The sequence below is a fragment of the Atractosteus spatula genome, chromosome 14 (genome assembly GCF_055471065.1).
Source record: "Atractosteus spatula isolate fAtrSpa1 chromosome 14, fAtrSpa1.hap1, whole genome shotgun sequence".
NCBI lineage: Eukaryota > Metazoa > Chordata > Actinopteri > Semionotiformes > Lepisosteidae > Atractosteus > Atractosteus spatula.
In genome coordinates, this window is record NC_142719.1 from 15678540 (window position 1) to 15694735 (window position 16196).

Sequence of the window (16196 nt, forward strand, 5' to 3'; positions counted from 1 at the left end):
TGTAGAAGCTGACCTGACCTGGGTTCATTCCTGACCTGGCCAGAGTACGCGACATGTCAGGAATAGCCTTATCTGAAGTGACCCCTGCGCCATGGGTGGAAATATTTTTGCAGTGGTCTGTTCTAAATGCCCACTCATGGTAATAACAGAGAGTGACTGGAGCTGTAATGAAACGATAAAACATCCTTCAGAACTGCACAGATTCAGGGCACTGCAGGAGATACACCTTGAGCACACTGTCTTTGGCGGTTCCCAGAAAATGGCCTTTTTTGTAACAAACTGAAACTCATTTCAAACCTTCGCTGAACTGCACTGTATCTTCTTGCATCCTCCACAATGCCCATAGAGCAAGCCACAGTACTGGTTCTGGACTGAAAAACATGTTTAATTCTTTGCTCGGGTGCTTACAGACCTAGTCCCGGGAAGGATAGCTCCTCCGATGGGCACCGACCCCGTCAGGACCTCAGTTCTGCTGAAGAGCACAGGGCACATGGCTCAACATGACTTCTGTTAGCGAGTTAGGCTCATCAACATCACGGAGGGCCCGTGCCCAACTGGAAAAGCACCAGAGAATTTAGCTACTTTGTATAAAAGATGAAAAACTGCTTCCTTGACTAAGACTCGGGATGCTGAATCCTTCCTGTTCTGTGTTTCATTGTGTCCAGATGTTATTTACCCTTCAGATGTTGTGCAGTGACACTAGAGTCTTGCTCAAACACTGCCCCACCCTGGGCAGCAAGGTCTCTTCAACCAAAGCACAGACAAAGCTCAGGGAGTTTTCAGTGTCTGTTCCTTCCTACCTTAAAAGCCTGCTGCCTTAACCACGAGGGGTCATCAAGCACAGAGCTGGGCTGACCAAAATAACACATCTGCCTTAAATCCTCTGGCCGAAGAGAAAAATAAATGTTTCCTGAGCCAAGACTCCACAGAGACTGCACAGCCTCCACGACCGAAACGGCCAATACCACACCGTCAATTAATCAGGTCTTGCACGGAGAGCGAGAGCCGGCTTTGTCACAACAGACTGTGCTAATTACACTCCACCGGCCAGACTCTGGAGACTTCAAATCAAAACACTTTACACTCAGTGCACAATCGTGAGCAGCTCCAAACCCCTGTGTGCAACGGGGGGGGGGGAGGGGGGACTATTTGGGAAACTTCATCGCTGCTCAGTGGTGCAAGATGCCCAGAAGAGTCGGTAGCAGGTGGCACGAGTGAGGGCGCAAGGCTCAGTCAGACCGTCCTCTCATCACAACGCAAGCACACATCGCTCGCCTGCTGCACTACTCCCTGGGAACGGCAGAAGAAATTATATGAGGCCTTTCAGACTACAAATATCCAATACGGTTGCACAAAGCAGCAAGTTAAAGTTCAAAACGGGCCGGACAGGCGACGGTGCCCAGAGAGCGATCTTTCCTTGCCCACTGTTGACAGTAAACGCACAGCAGCCAGGAGCAACAGGACTCCAGCACAGGGCCAGACTGAACCAGAGTGGGTCTGCAGGACCATACCAAACACACATCTGAGCAAGGACATGGGGATCGAATTAAACCTACTGCACTCCCTTCTTCCGTGGCACAGAGCAGTGGGATCGCACAGCCCTATAGGAGTGAAGAGGTTTCCTGCTTAAGAGTGCCTTTCTACGATGAAGTAACGGAACGGGGCCTGGACACAACTCGCTTTTCTTTAGAGAAAATTGGTCTCAACTAACATAGGTCTTGCTCTTAGTGGCGAAACAGGCATCTAGAGGCAGGTGAGGCCATTTAAACAAACGTTATACTGCCCAGGGAACATGTTTGAAAGGAAGGGTGGAGTGATGACTCATCATCTTAGAACTGCAGCAATTTAGGCCATCGTTCAGCCCGTCGTCGGATTCGGCCCACGCACCACCACACGAGCACTCAGAGAAAGGAAAAGGAGGGAAGCCAGAACAGGCTCTCTCTCTCTCTGTCACTGCTCAGGTCAGGGTTCCCTGCACAGCTATCGTTTCTCAAGGCTGTCTCAGTTATACTGCGGGAGACGCTGGATGCTGGCTCAGACACTGTGATCCGCCTTACAGCCCAGCCTCACGGCCGGTGCGTTTCACTGCAAACTGTTACCAGCAAGCGCCGCCTTTTATTGTGTTTGTGGAGCACAGATTTCGAGCTCTTAACTACACGGCACAACCAAGCTCTTAACACACAATCAGTGTGCAATCGCCAGCTTTCTGCGCGAGCGTCTACGTCTGGCTCTACACTACACAACAAGCTCGGGGCTTTGGCCGAGCGGCTCCCACGTGACCTGCATGCCAAACTCTTGTGTTTACAGGAAATACAGGAAAGGAGCTTGGAGTTCAAAAAGCTCGAAAACCAGGCGTGCACAGGTCTTGTTGTACGACTGAGGAAAAAAACAGCTAAGAGAGTAAACACTACACTCAGCCCCCCACAAAGAACAGATATACCCATCCCGAAGAACCAACACAGGTGCGTTCATACATTAGAAAGAATAAACAACTTCTTTTTAATCCTTTTTTTAAAGAACAAGGACAAACAAAATGGGCCCTTTTAGCGTTCAGAGGCTATTCTGGTCTCTGTTTGCAGTTTCAGCACTTTTTGCATCAACTCGAAGTCTGCTGGCTGCTTGTTCTGCGGACAGTGGGAGATAAATATAGCACTGGAGCAACTATAGTTAGTCCATCCTGGTGCAGACCCGCAGCCTCAGAGCGGACTGCTGATAAAAGCAGGAGGAGCCAGTTCTGAGCTGTGCTGTAGGCCGCCTATCAGCCTTCCTGCCCTCTCTAACACAGGCCCCAATTACCCCGTCTACAGCCAAGGAACAGGGGTAAAGAAAGGCCCTACAGGACGTGGTAGTTTGTGCAAGGAAAGCCCAGAATTAAAGGGCCAGCTGCACCAGACGCTCTGAGGGACATTTCAGGACACACACAAATGGCTGGACTCTGGCTGTGAGGGACAGACCTCCAGGAGTGAGCCCAGGCACAGAGAGAGCAGAACCCAGCATGTGCGCGGGGCTCCAGGAGGCAGGCACAGGCAAGGCTAGAGAGGAGGGAGTCACACCACCTCCTGTGGATCAAATAGAAACCCGACGGACCAGAACCGCCTCTCTGCATTCTGCTCAGACGATTTTCACAAAGTTTTTACCCACCGAGAGGAGCTCAGACCTCAGCGCAACACACACAGACACACACAGACACACACAGACACACACAGACACACACAGACGTCTCCAGAGCGTCACCCAGAAGAATTGCCTCGGCACAGACCAAACGCAACATTGCGCAAAACGCTTCACTTCCTTGGAACTTCACGCTGAGCTGGCGGCTTTTATCCTGAAAGCAGACAGTTCTGCTGCCCTTTGTTACAACTCCATTTCCTAGAAGTGGCCAAAAACAACACAACGACAGACCGCGAGCCAGAAACCGGCCACGCTTCTTCACGACTGAGCAACTCAGCAAAGCTTTCATTCAGCCAACACCGGGCCCTCCCCTCTCAGGGCAGGAAAAACAGTCCAACAGTGCTTACCGAGGAGGAAAACATGATCTCTGTAGCCAAGGTACTGCTCGAGTGAGAAATGCACACAGGTCCTGCTGGCCGAAAGTCTGGGAAACTCCACTATATCTCATTTTAAGAATATAGAGTTTACACATGAGAGGAGCCGTACAGCCCATCAAGTTACTGTAGTTCAGTAGTTAGTAGTTAATCGATCCCAAGATCTCAGCCAGCCAGTTCTTGACAGAATCCAGGGTATGGGCTTCAACATTAGCTTGTTCCACACTCCCACCACCCTCTGGGTAAAGAAGTGCCTCCTCTTCTCAGTTTTAAATGCACTTCCATGCAGTTCCCACTAGTGACCTACAGCTCGCGTTCATGAAAAATTTCAAGCTGCATTAGGAAGAGAACGTATGTTTCGGAGACGTATTGTTTCTATTTCATACGCCCAAAACTATAGGAGAAGAAAGCACACATAGCTCAGCACACATTACATTCACTTCTGCAGTAATGCAGGGGGCTTGGATGAACACAAAGCACTTTAAAACCGTGTCCGTTTCAGACTGGTGACAATAAGCATGCAGAGCCAGGTCAAAGGGGATCTTTTGACTGAATTTTTGGGACACGTCTTACCCTGTAGGATTTTAGAACTGGCTATTGAAGTTGAAGCCTATAAACTTTGGAGCCACAAAACCGCTGGAGTGGATTACCCGCTTTTCAAAGGGATCTGTGCAGAAGGGGGGGGGGATTAGCTCGGCACACCCTCTACCTGCAACATTCGCTCCACTGCTAAGGATCAGCACTCCGTCACCGTTTCCTCTCCTGGAGCTGGGGCATGCTGGGAAACCGAACCCACGAGCCGTCCAAGCACCAGACTGATTTTCACCACACAGGAGAACTGTTTAGGGGTGGGGGTTCATTATGAAAATGCAGGTTTACTGCTTGGAGGCAACATTAAAATCCACATCAAACAGCACCAAGAATGCAGTTAAGTATTTTCACCCCATAAACAGGCAGGCATGCAGCCTTTGTGATCTGCCAGCCTCTTTGAATTCACAGTTCTCTGGCTTACAGAGGTGCAGGCTTATAAATACACAGCGACACGGCAAAGTCTCCTGGTGTCCACAAAAAGCCTTTGAACTGAGGACGATTATTCCAAATGACACGACTTGTAAAATCTGAAAATCCATACAAATCAAAACAAAGACCCAAAACTCTCGCCCTCTTACGCTGTGTGGGGATATTTTCCATCCCCTCTCTCCCCCGCCCTGTCTAGTAAAGCTGCACTGACAGGCTGAAGGAATCTAACCTCTTTAGTCTTGAGCAGAGAAGGCCACAAGGGGACGGCATACAAGCATTCAGTATCCAGTTTCTTCAGAACCAGCAGTGAAACACGAACCAGAGGCCGTAAGGGGAAAATGTGAAAGTGCATTCAAAACCAACAACAGGAGGCGCTACTTTACACAAAGGGTGGTGGGTGTCTGGAACAAGAAGCCCATCCATGTTATTGAAGACCTCCCCTTGGCTTCTTTCAAGAAACAGCTGGATTAGATCCCCAGGTCAGGACCACAGGCACTTCTTCACACAAAGGGCGGTGGGGCTGGGGAACAAGCTTCCCCAGGAATGTTACTGCGGCCCATACTCCTCTCAAGAAACAGCTGGATGATACCATAACGACCTACTCAACAAACAGGGTGGACAGGCCCAACGGCCTCCACTTGTTTGTCGCCTCTCTTGTGTCATGCCGTTATCCACACTTCCCAACCTCCACCTGATCTCACCTTCTCCCTCTCCCAGCCCAGACTGCACAAACCGGTTTCGGCAGCACAGCTCAAGCCGCCAGCAGGCAAACCCGAGCAGCCTGTCGGACTGGCGGCGGCGCGGCCGTCAGCCCCGTGAGCTGGCACTGCGGAGGAGTCTGCGTCCTCCACGGGCAGCTCGGCGGCAATCAGGGGTTTTTCCCCCCTTCTACACTCAGCAGCATTCCCCGTCACAGGGGTGGGGGCAGCTGGCACGCGCTGTCTGGAAGAGGTGCAGCACCAGGTCTTGCTCACCACTTATCAAGAACAGCGGCAGGGGCTAATCAAGATGGCGATAGCTAAATTCCCTGGCGACAGCGTCTCTGCTGGCGTCGACACACACACGCCCGAGCCCGAGCCCGAGCCCGAGCCCGAGCCCGAGCCCGAGCCCGAGCCCGAGCCCGAGCGACTCCGTCACCTTCCTGGCCCGCGCTTCCCTGTGCGACACGCGCCGCCCTGAAAGAGCCCCTTCAGCAGAGACGGGCAGACGGAGCAGCGGACTGGAGAGGAAGAGTCATCCCCAGCGGGCCGCCTTCTACACCGCCCGTTACAGGCCAGCGGCTCCTTCACCCTGCAGCTCACAGCTGGCAGCCCACGGGAGCCCAGCAGGTGTGGGCCAGGCCAGTACCTGGGTGGGAGACCTCCTGGGAAAAACTGAGGCTGGTGCTGGAAGACGTGTTAGTGGGGCCAGCAGGGGGCGCTCACCCCGAGGTCTGTGTGGGTCCTAATGCCCCAATATAGTGGTGAGGACATACTGTAAAAAGGTGCCGTCCTTCAGATGAGATGAAAAGGCAGGGTCCTGAGTCTCTGCGGTCATTAAAAATCCCAGGGTGTTTCTTGTAAAGAGTAGGGTGTTGTGATCCTGGTGTCCTGGCCAAATTTCCCCCCTGGCCTTTACCGATCACGCCCTCTTAACATTCCCCTTCGTTACTCTGTTCTCCTCCCCAAGTGCTGCACTATGACTGCCATTGTGTCAGACAGTGGAGCGGATTCCCAATTACCTGGAACACACTTTGAGTGGAGTGTCCAGAAAAGCACTAAGTAAGTGTAAAGAATTATTATTATAGGGGGTAAGAGCAGTGGAACCACATTGGCGTGCATAAACACAGGGGGAAAAACAATCTGCTCCAGTCAGTTCAGCACCTGATTCAATATCAAACAGTTATTTGACATGGAGGGGTGGGCCACCCTGGTGCAAGGGGAAGCCGAGGCAGACTCCAGACTCCCGCGCAAGCGTGCGACTCCTGCCTGCACCCCGGACTCAGCTCAGAGCCACAGCCCGGCGAGCGTCTCTCTTAAGTCTTTAAATCTCTCGTCTCCTCAGGCCAGGCACTCAGCAGTTCCAGCTCCGCACTGAACGGACGGCGACCTCTGACCCCTGACCTCTGTTTGTGGGAGGGCGGGCGGCGCTGGCGGGTTGAGGTCGCTCTATACTCGACACAGCGCAGTAAGCTGCCCCAGTATTAACTTCACCACCCCTTCACAGCCGAGTGACACTGTTGATGCTCCATAAAAACAACCTACGATTATAGAGAGCATTCCAACCCAAAAAACGTCCCGAGGAAGGAGTGATGCACTGTACCTCCCACTGGACTGACAGGGGAGGCGAGTGAGAAACTGCTCCACCAGCTGCATTAAGCAGGAACTTTTGAGAGGCCAAACTATTCAAGCCCAGAGTCCTGGAATTTATCCAGGACATGGGGGGGGGTCCTTGAGCCAGTTTTTTTTTTTACTTTTACTCTACTTATTTGCGAAGAGTGCCCTGGGATCTTTAATAACCAAGTTGGCGGGACTTTGGTTTCACGTCCTACAGCACAGCGTCTCCAGCCAGGATACTGAGGGCACTGGTGTGGAAACTGTGGTCCAATCTCTCTCCAGACACTTCTAATTAAACAAGTAGAACACCCCCCAATCCCCACTGCAGCCTTTTAGGACCTGAGCCTTGAAGCCAGGCGAGAAAATAAGCACTGTGGCTCGGAGGAGAGGTAACAGTCCGTGGAGACACAATGAGAAACCGTGACTTCCAGGGTGAAGTCGGGCGCGCAGTTGGTCATCACGTACGGCGCAAGGCACGAACAGGGGAAATGACTGGGAGTCGCCGTTTCCTCTCCGGCACAGCAGTAGTAGTGGTAATAATAATAATCAGGGATCCGATGTCGGAAACGGGCCGAAAAAGACAAGTTTATTAACCTCGCAACACGGAGCCCAACGAAGGCCAATTAACAGGCCAAACCCAGACCGCCCGCAGGGGTAAAAAAAAAAAAACCGTGACACGTCCGAAAAACTTCACCCAGCAAGACTGCTGACGACTGCTCGGAAATAAAACCCTGGGAAATAAAACTATAATGTCAAATAACCCTGGTTTCTCACAGACCTTAGTGACAAAACTTGCGCCGCCTTGCAAGAGGAGACTTATTCGGCCCAGCGGTAGTGCGACTTAATTAGAGGGTGACGGTCTCCATCTCAGCCGCTGGTTCAAGACCCCGCGCTGTCGCGTTTGTAACCACTGATCTGGGCTGCAGCTCGTCACGGGGGACGCGTCTGCCTGCAGGCTACTACATCACGACAAGCCCACATCCACGCAGCGCGCAGGATGCGGCGGACTTGGACTCGCCGCGCATTTAAAAATATCCAGCAAATTACAAGGCGAGCCCCGGGTAGCCGCAATACGTGTTCTGTTCAATATGTGGCCTGAAAGGTTGTGTGCGTTTTTTTCTCTTCTACAGTTACAGTTTCTGCGTGCGTATGATCGTACAGATTCGATCCCATCTAAAATAGGATCGGCTTTATTGAACGATTAAAAAAAAAATCACGGTCAGCTGTTTTGTGTTTGCAGGGCAGGGGGGGGGACAGAAACAGCAGCACCCACGCCGACCCTTTATTATAAAGAGCACGCTTTACTGACCACGTTAAGAGCCAACGTTAACATTTTAACATGTTGACCTATTTTGCGCCAAAGACAGAAGAGACGAGCAGCAACCTAGCCTACAATTAAGTACCCCACTGACCAAAAAAAACTTCCCTAACAAACACAAAAGCGGACACTGTTTAAGGTTGAGGTAACCTTAATTGATTGAGGTAACTCCCATCAACTTGATGGGGTGTAACCGGGCCAACAAGAACAACAAAAGATTTGGAGGTTGTTGTTTTTTTCAGTTGAACGACTTTATAAAAGTCTTTTGGACACGGCTCGCCAATTAAGCCAGCAGAGGTTGGAAAATCAAATCGAAACCCGCCTTTCTAGTTAAAAGAGCTGCGTGTGTGTTGTGTTGTGTTGTGCTGGGGTGGGGGGGGCGGTTAAACTTTAAAGAAAAGAAGAAAAAAAAGATGCATCTCATTTCAACTCCAGTATAAAGTAAAAAAATAGCAAGAGGATTAAACTTACCCAAAGGTCTGTGCCCCAGTCCATCGCGACAACGCCTTGGAGTTTGTAGGAGTCCAGAAGTGTCACGACCCGCCGCACAGTATATCCCGAAGAGGCGATATATGAGCGCTACAAAAGCCAGAGATCGATGGATAAACTCTTCCCTGATTAAGCGACATCAAACATTTTCCCTTCGCTCTTGCGCCTCGTCTCGCAGTCGCAAAGCGAGGTGGGATGTTCCAGCCCTCGTATCCGCGTCACTCCCAGATCCTAAATCCTTAAAGGGGCAGGGCAGTAATTCCTGCTCGGCGCAAGGCGACCCCGTGTTGACTCAGCGGTGCGCTCTGCTGCCGCGCCTATCAGCTACAGACCGGGGGCTGGAGCCGTTTCCTATCGCTGTTGCTGTGTTTCGATTAACGTGCAAAACCTGGAAAAAGCTATCACTCTTGCTTTTAATAACAGTGAACAAAAATACGATTAAGGAAAGTTGTATTATTAAACGAAAGGGTAAAAATAACTCTTTATACCTTATATGTTTACCCTTTCGTTTAATAATAAGACGTTTCACACACAAACACTTCGGTATTATTGTGTTAATATACGATTCTACTCTCTTTTGTGGAACACACTAGCAGCGTTTTAATTTAGGGACAGGTGAGCCTTTTATTTCATTGTTTGTATACGCTGGCTCAAGCGATTCCGTGCTTCCGGCGGGAAACGTGAGTTTCCTCACGAGTAACAGCAAATACCGAAGTGTTTGTGTGTGAAACGTCTTATCTGCTCTGGGCGCACAGAGATTAGGTGGGACAGTCGAGCTCCCGGGATTGTAGAAACCGGATTTGAGCGCGAGCCACCTGGAGAGGTACGATAAGAGCTTCACCACAGCTCCGCCTAGCGGTGGCGCGGAATATGACACCACGAACCAGAACCGGAGCCTGCTTTGAAAACGCGATTGAAAGAAGGTAAAGTGCAATCATAATAATCCACAGGAAAAATAAAGGGGAAATTATTAATCTAAGGTGGGTAGCTGCGTCAGCATGCGTAGGCTGCAAAGGAACAGGTTTATTCCATGCTGAAAAAAAGAAGAAGAAGAAGAAAGAAAACACAACGTTTCGGCCGTGGAGCCGACCTGAAGACCATGGCCGAAACGTTGTGTTTTCTTTCTTCTTCTTTTTTTTTCATGATTAAATTAAGATTTACAACAACAATTACCATCCACAGAGCCTGTCACGCGTTTGTCAAGATGGCCATCCCACGTGTGAAATCCGATTCGATTGCCGGCGACACGACATAAATAACAGATTACAAACTAACAGCTATCAGAAAACTGATGCGTTTTGATACAGACGAAATGAATGCTTCTTTACACCGAGGGTGGTGAGTGTCTGGAACAACCCGCTCGGCGGTATTATTGAATATGATGAGTAGACAATCATGAATCTGCCGGCTGAGACACTATGATCAATAAATTACAAGCAACCAAAGAAGAAGGGTGACTGGAAATATACTGAATATCTTCGTAGAATGTAAATCCGCGATAATTCTGTGTGTTTTAAAGTTTTTTCGTCATTTTTTCTAATTTGTCACCTATTCAAACTTTAATGTTCTGTGAAGTACGAAGCACTGTGAATCTTGGATGTGCGTGATGTACAGAAAGCTCCATCTTGTGGCAAAAAGTGGAAATTACACTTTCAACACGCTACTGTGCAAGAGGTCTTACAAATTTCCTCCTGCCCTTATCAACAACACTTCTTCAGTTCACTTGCACAGTTTGTGCATTCGCCCAAAATAGCCCTGAGATGCACCGCCGCGAGAAAAACGTGCTCTGATCATATCTTCTGATATCATTCTTTATCATAAGTTCAAACCTTTCATGCATTTAGTGAAGACACTTTCCTGTACACCCCACTCTTTGACTCACTGTCAAAAGCAATTTCAGCTCATATGCCGAACTGATGTGCACCTTAAAGGCAAGTGGTTTTTAATTTTTGAATGCATGTTGTCTCCCAACCCGAAAACCAATGTGAAAAATGCATTCATGAACATTTTCTTCAAAACCACACTGAAAATTAAACCAATGAAAACACCAATTGCTAAGTGACAGAGTTACTTCTTTATTATTGACTGGAAGCAGGACGAAAGCACTGTTTACTGCAGAAGAATGCAGATGGAGTTCTGAAGAGGACTTGAAAAAGCAGTGGTGTGCCCGAGGGTATTACCCCAGCCCTGGCATTTATCCCAGGGTTCTGCCCATATAGGAGGGGTCCCACCCGGCTCATCCACCCCTAGTGCTGCCCCCTCCTGGGCCACAGATCAGGCGCCGGGGTGCGAAACTGCATTGCCAGCTGACACCACTGCCGGAGGCCGGACTTTGCAAACTCAGCAACAATGTCTGCAGCAGAAGTCCAACCTGCAGCCTTTCGGCGGGGAGCCTGTGGTCTAGACTACTCTTCCTTTCCCGTGTGCAGATCCTGGCCACCTTGAAAAGATTACCTCTTTTTGTAGATTACCAGACCTACACTTCCCCCAGAAAGCCTGAGATTAACGATCACCCAGCAATAAACAGATGCCCAGCGAGGCTGTCCAGCGGGTGGCAAACACAGCAGCATGCTGATGGACCAGCAACACGCCCCTTAACCAAAAGCAATTTGTCCTTCAGGGCACAAGGCAAACAGGTGACTTATTCACACTATTTGTTTGTTCAGCCCTGCGAATCACACCTCCTGTCACATTCTGTGGGGCTATAAAAAGGAGCGGTTCGGGTGCACAGACATGAGCTGTAAGCCGATATGGGCCTTGCAGACCGCAGAATGAAGGTAAGAGCACTCCTATTACCTTCACCGCTCCTGTGACTGCAGAAGGTAAGAGAAGGGACCTGGAGACTCCATCCTCACCAGGGTCAATCCCACCCAGTGTGCACAAGGCAGGTGGGTGGGGTTAACCCCCCCCTCTTCTGTGAAACCCACACTTAAGGACTCATTCCGAACTGCAGTATACTGTATTTTGCCTGCAACATCAGTACGATCTCAAGGTGAGCCGAAAAAACCTTTTCACACTTCGCGTTATAACATTGCAACACAAGACCAATGACACTTACTGGGTTACTGAGCTTTTGCAGCAACCCACAACCTCCGTGTCATACCATGATGGGGATTCTTTAGCCCTGACACAAGATTACGTGTGCCGTTTCTTTATCAAATAAAACCTATACTTCTATTCTTATTCCCCTACCCAAATGACTTAGAATAGAAATCCCCGGAGTGTTCTTACTTTGCTGAAACCCCATCCCATGTTCCAAACAGGTTGTTCAGAATGGCTTTTTTCAACGTCTCCAAGACAAAGGAAGCGAAGAACGATATTCATCGCCCAGCGAGGATGAGGGCTAAGGGTGCTCCCTGCCGCGTGTGCCGCCTTGCGCTGTGTCTCTGACCTCTCTCCCCCTGTCCCAGGCCTGTCTGTTCCTCGCAGCCCTGCTGCCAGCGGCAGTTCACCCTCTGATGTTCCAGCCCCTGGACTGTGCTGACATCCACAACGATGGCTCCACAGCGAGCGGGGTGTACAGGATATACCCTGCCGGACCCACCTCCCCCGTCTACGTCTACTGTGACATGGACACCGAGGGGGGCAAATGGACCGTAAGCGCTGTGGGGGGGCGCTGTGCCATCCTGCAAACTCCGTGTCTGAAGGGGAGCTTGACCGGCGCCAGACAAGCTCGCTGGACTTTCTGAATTTTGCTATAGGAGCTGCACTTCACTTTATTATTCGCTCTATTCAGTTGTGGGAAACTACTGTAATGTGCATCCAAAAAAGTAATTTCCTTGTATCTTTAATAACACAGGGATGATGGTAATCCCACACACTGTCATTACATTCATAGGAATTTTAAAAACATACAGTTATACATGAAAATCATGTCCGCATTTAGCTTTTTAAGCAATTTCGATATTGCCTGGGTTGCAGCTGGCTTGCTTTCCCTTATTCTACCTGAACTCATGTCTGCAGGTATTTCAGAGAAGGACGGATGGCACGCTGAATTTCTACAGAGGCTGGGAGCCATACAAGAGGGGGTTTGGCCACGCGGCTGGGGAGTACTGGCTGGGTAATGCCTTCCTCGTTCCTGATAGCACTCTAGCTCAGGGGCAGCCTCACCGTGCAGAGCTCACGTCTAATTCCCACACAGTCAACCTCTCTGAGCAGGAACACTGCACGGCATTTTCTGTTTCCATGCTGTGGTCTGCATTCAAAGGGGGGGAAAAAAAGCTTATTGAACCACCACATAAGTTCTCTTTTCCTACAAGTACGGCATTTCATTATTTTTTGAAAGAACACAAGTGAGAATCTTTCTGGTTTCACGTCGGTGACTGTGAACAGAAATTATAGCCGGTTCCAGATGAATGCAGTCGGATGAATAGAGCCAGGCAGCAAGGTGTGACTTATCGTAACCGTCCTCTGATCTGTGACCTCTCCGCAGGGCTGGAAACCATCCACCTCCTCACCCTGCGGAAGAAGTACGAGCTCAGGGTGGACCTGCAGGACTTTGAAGGGGGTAGAGCCCATGCCAGTTACTCCTCTTTCTCCCTCTCTCCCCTGGCAGTCAATGCCGAAGTGGATGGCTACACACTCCATATCAGCGGTTTCCAAGATGGGGGAGCAGGTGGGTCATTTCTCAAGAGAACGTGTTGTAAAATTATCTGATCATTTCAGAGATCCTCTGTCAGAGAGTGCCTCTTCCGCAATGTGGTGCTGCCATGCAGCTCCATAGCTGTTAATGAGAGATGAGGGCTGCAGATGACAGCTTCATGGAAAAAAGGATGAGCTGCAAGTGGCTCAGCTTAGATTTGAACCTGAAACCTCCTGTACTGACACAACTAGGACATGTCCTGGTCACCCCATGGAGCCTTTCCATAGGCGATCTACTAAAAAATCTGCCAGACTACACCCTGTGTCCTACTCTCCAACGTTCTCTTCCTAAGAAGCACTTTATTATTTGTGCTTGACTAAAGCACAGTAACATTTACAGGAAGAACACACTTGAAAGAAGCCCTTTCGTCATTATTCTAATTAAGTAAGTGAGAACCTTCAGAAAACCTCCAGAGATGCTGAACTCTGATTTTCTTGAACGTAACGGTCTCTCAGGTCTGATATCGCAGTTGTTTTCTGGGTATCTGTGGAAACGAAGATGAAGAAATCCTCTATTTAAATATGCTGAGATACACAGTTCTACGCAGGTGGATGCCCACTTTCTGCAAAGCTAATCACTGTCTTGAACTCCCATCTTTTCTGACTTGCAGGGGATTCTCTAACAGCTATAAACAATGGGCAGAAATTTTCCACCTTTGACCGAGACCAGGATCCTGAGAATCTCAACTGTGCTGAGGTCTATTATGGGGCTTTTTGGTACGGTCCAGGGTGCCATGTTGCAAACCCAAATGGACTTTATCTCTGGGGAAGCTACCCCAGAGGCTGGGTCGGTGTCGTCTGGCATACCTGGAAAGGATCTTCTTACTCGCTGAAACATATTGAAATGAAGATGAGACCTGTGTCGTTAGCACTCTCAGAGACAGTGACAGGTTCTCAGCCATCCCTGCTGTCTCTTTCTGACCATGAAATGCTTAACCAAGACACTGAACCTCTTTAGTTCTTTTCGAGGTTGTGGTTGTGTTGTGTCGTGTAACTAAGTGATTTAGCTGAGTATTTCCATCAAATTTGTTCAGTTCTACCACTGCCAGTGGGGGTTTAGATTAAGCTGGCTGAGCCTCCAGGCTGTTCTCCTGGGGTTTCTCTATATAGGCACAGACTATAACAGTAACTAGGGTGGGAAAAGTCTGTAGCATGTTAATGGTCTACTGTGTTTATGTTAGACAGCAGGGAGAAGGGAGCTGTTACACAGTAGGAAATGGATTCTTCCTTTACAGAATTTTGCTTAGGAATAAGAATAATCTAAGAGAGGGGCATCTAATGCCAGTTCTGGGGGATCCACACATCTGCTGGTTTTTGTTCCACTTGAGCAATCAATTAAAAATTCAAACCCTTCAGAGAACCAATGATCGGTTTAATTTGAACTCTTTGATTGTTTTTCGGTTTCTAAACTTGTTGGAGGTTATCTTTTAACTACTGCGTTTCTTAAGCAAACTTCATAACTGGTAAAAGCCAGGAAACTGGAGTAACATCAATACTCAAGAATTTTTAATGACCACAGAGACCAGGACCTTGGTTTTATATCTCATCCAAAGGATGGTTCCTTTTTTTTTACAGTGTACTGTCCCCATCACTATACTGGGGCATTAGGACCCACACAGAATGAAGGGTGAGCGCCCCCTACTGGTCACCCTAACACCACTTCCAGCAGCAACCTTAGCTTTTCCAGGAGGTCTCCCACCCAGGTACTAACCAGGCTCACACCTGCTGAGCTTCAGTGGGTTGTCAGCTGTGAGTTGCAGGGTGATAGAGTTGCAGGCAGCTGTTATATTTACAGTCTTTTTTAAATAATAAATTTACTAATAATTCAATAATTTACAGTTTTTGAACATCCACAGTTTCGTGTGCCATATGTATCTTGGGTTTGTCTTGCAAAATCCATTTAAAATGAGCAGGCGTGACACAGGGGCAATGAAACAGAACTGTAGCAGCCTGGGAGGTCAGACACAAGCACCTCCTTTTTGGATGTGACGCAGCGTTTTGGTCCTCGGTCCTTTTTCTTTTCCTTTTCAAATGCAACCTCCCGACCTCTGTAACGCATCTGGACATTTCACGTTTTCATAGTCATTTCTATTCTCACCTCTTCCCCCGATGCACCACCCAGTGTGGTGCCAGCTGAAGAGGACACGCCTTGCAGGAGAGGCGCCTGCTCTCACCGATAACACCGCATCTGCTCTTAAACTGATCACTGAGGTGCAGCCAACCAAAACTCCTGTGGCACCATCTGTCATGTCCAGAAATCAGTGTAAACATCACAACTTCAATAACACAGCAGATAAGCTGCAATATTAGTGTTTAATATTGATACAGACAAAAAAACATGGAAGACTCAAAATTCCTTCATTTAACCTGTGACGACACTGAAGTCATGCTTCTCGGATCCCCCCATCTGCTGTGTCAAGCCAGTGCTGTAACCCTATCTGTGGATGCTACTGTACTTGAGTTTTAATTGAAATTGAAGAACTTGGGGGTGATATTCGATCCAGGCATGAAGTCTGACCCACATGTTCAACATATTGTAAAAACATCATTCTTCCACCTCAGAAATATCGCCAGATTACATTTTTTCTCATGTTGATAGCTGTAATGCCCTGCTCACTGGGGTATCTAAATCCACACTGAACAAACTTCAGTAAGTCCACAATCTGGCGACAAGAAACATGACTAAATGTAGTGCTAGTGATCACATTACTCCTGTCCTGGAGTCCTTGTACTGGTTTCCTATCAGGTTTTGTGTCAATTACAAAATCCTCAAGCTCACCTATAAGGCTCTCAGTATCTGTCTGACTGACTCTCGTCCTGCTCCCCACCTCGTAACTTTCTTTCCTCTAGTTCTGGTCTCCTGTCTGT

General features: G+C 48.9%; 2 protein-coding genes across 3 annotated transcripts in view; one reads left to right on the forward strand and one right to left on the reverse strand.

Annotated features, from left to right (window-relative positions):
- trip10a (thyroid hormone receptor interactor 10a) overlaps positions 1-8902 on the reverse strand; it is a 47105-nt gene extending 38203 nt beyond the window's left edge. For both annotated transcript variants that reach the window (XM_088932319.1, XM_088932318.1), the window contains exon 1: positions 8670-8902. In XM_088932319.1, coding sequence (XP_088788445.1) covers positions 8670-8693 — 24 coding nt within the window. In that variant the 5' untranslated portion in view covers positions 8694-8902. The remainder of the gene's footprint in view (positions 1-8669) is intronic.
- A 989-nt stretch (positions 8903-9891) lies between these two features.
- Positions 9892-14286, forward strand: LOC148820756 (microfibril-associated glycoprotein 4-like). The gene is made up of 6 exons (XM_088933396.1): positions 9892-9906; positions 11117-11323; positions 12098-12283; positions 12651-12747; positions 13120-13302; positions 13940-14286. Exons 1-6 carry the CDS (start codon positions 9892-9894, stop codon positions 14284-14286), a joined length of 1035 nt encoding a protein of 344 aa, XP_088789522.1.
- The last annotated feature ends 1910 nt before the right edge of the window (positions 14287-16196 follow it).